This window comes from Pinus tabuliformis, chromosome 4_2 (assembly GCF_031772625.1).
Source record: "Pinus tabuliformis cultivar Carrire ecotype Pingquan chromosome 4_2, CPIR1, whole genome shotgun sequence".
Classification (NCBI taxonomy): Eukaryota; Viridiplantae; Streptophyta; class Pinopsida; order Pinales; family Pinaceae; genus Pinus; species Pinus tabuliformis.
The window spans coordinates 622,826,708-622,827,787 of record NC_142304.1 but is presented as its reverse complement, the minus strand read 5'-3'; the positions used below and the strand labels follow the sequence as shown (position 1 = coordinate 622,827,787).

The 1,080-nt window shown below is 46.6% G+C and overlaps 1 protein-coding gene across 1 annotated transcript; it reads right to left on the bottom strand.

Moving 5' to 3' along the window:
• Positions 1-207: 207 nt before the first annotated feature.
• Positions 208-819, bottom strand: LOC149170879 (ethylene-responsive transcription factor ERF012-like). The gene has a single exon (XM_089425763.1). It carries the CDS (start codon positions 817-819, stop codon positions 208-210), a length of 612 nt encoding a protein of 203 aa, XP_089281889.1.
• Between the last annotated feature and the right edge of the window lie 261 nt (positions 820-1,080).

Below are 1,080 nucleotides of genomic sequence, written 5' to 3'. Positions count from 1 at the left end.
CTACTGGCGACATGTTTGCAGAAGAAGACAAGGAGTTTTGATAAGGTATTCCGATCGAATATCGCCCGCAAACGATTAATGGTAATAGTGCGACAATTCATGCATGCCGTGACACTGATAGGTTTGAAAACGACGTAGATACTAGGCAGTGCGCATAGACTGCAAAAAAATTAAGTCCATTTTTATATTCTTTCACGTCCCAGGAACTCAGCTGTCTTCAAAGTTCCACAGCCCTATGTCAACCTCCTCCTCCTCTGAAGTCGGAATGAGCACCAACGCCAATTCTTTGTCAATGGATAGGATTTTTTCCAAATTCAAATACTGAGGACCATCTGGTTCTGCAAACAGAGATTTCCAAAACTCCAAGTCCTCCGATTTATGCTGGGCGTCATTAGACAATTCCATGTCAGATACCGAAGACGGCTGCGAGGGAAGTGAGGGGTCGTCTTTAGTATTATTGTGCACAGAAGGCGAAGTCCCAGGGATTTCGTTCAAGGCATACTTGGAAGCGGCAACCTGGATTTGCGGAGGGGAAAGAGAAAAGGCGGACGGAATGGAGGGCACAGAATCGGGAAAGTTGAACTTAGCGTTGGGCCCTCTCAGGCAATACATTGCAGCGTCGAAGGCTCGGGCGGCCTGCTCGGCGGTTTTGTAGGAGCCAAGATAGATCTTCTCCCTGGATCTTGGTATCCGAATTTCTGATACCCACTTCCCCCATTCTCGCCGTCGGATTCCCTTAAATTTCCGGGATGTTTGTCCGCTATCTTCGTTAGGTTGAGCATGGCCGTGGTTTTGTTCCTGCGAGGGAGGTCTCTCCATATTTGGGAACTCAGAAACTCTATGATAGCTGGGATGAAAATGGAGGCTGTGGACAGAGCTGACCTAATGGAAAGGCGATTTAGTACGCAGAAATGAAATACACCAATCGGCTGTGGACAGAGCTGACCGTTCCCTCTCAGCAGAGTCAACGAGGAACTAAATTCTCTGTGGATGAAATATTGTGCTCTTCTTCAACTTCGTGTGCATGAGTTCACAAAAACTTTACCAAAACATCCCAATAAATCGAGAATCTTGATAAAA

What these genes read in the sequence shown, in the direction of transcription:
- LOC149170879 (XM_089425763.1), bottom strand. Translation starts at nt 819, where the DNA reads ATGGAGAGACCTCCCTCGCAGGAACAAAACCACGGCCATGCTCAACCT.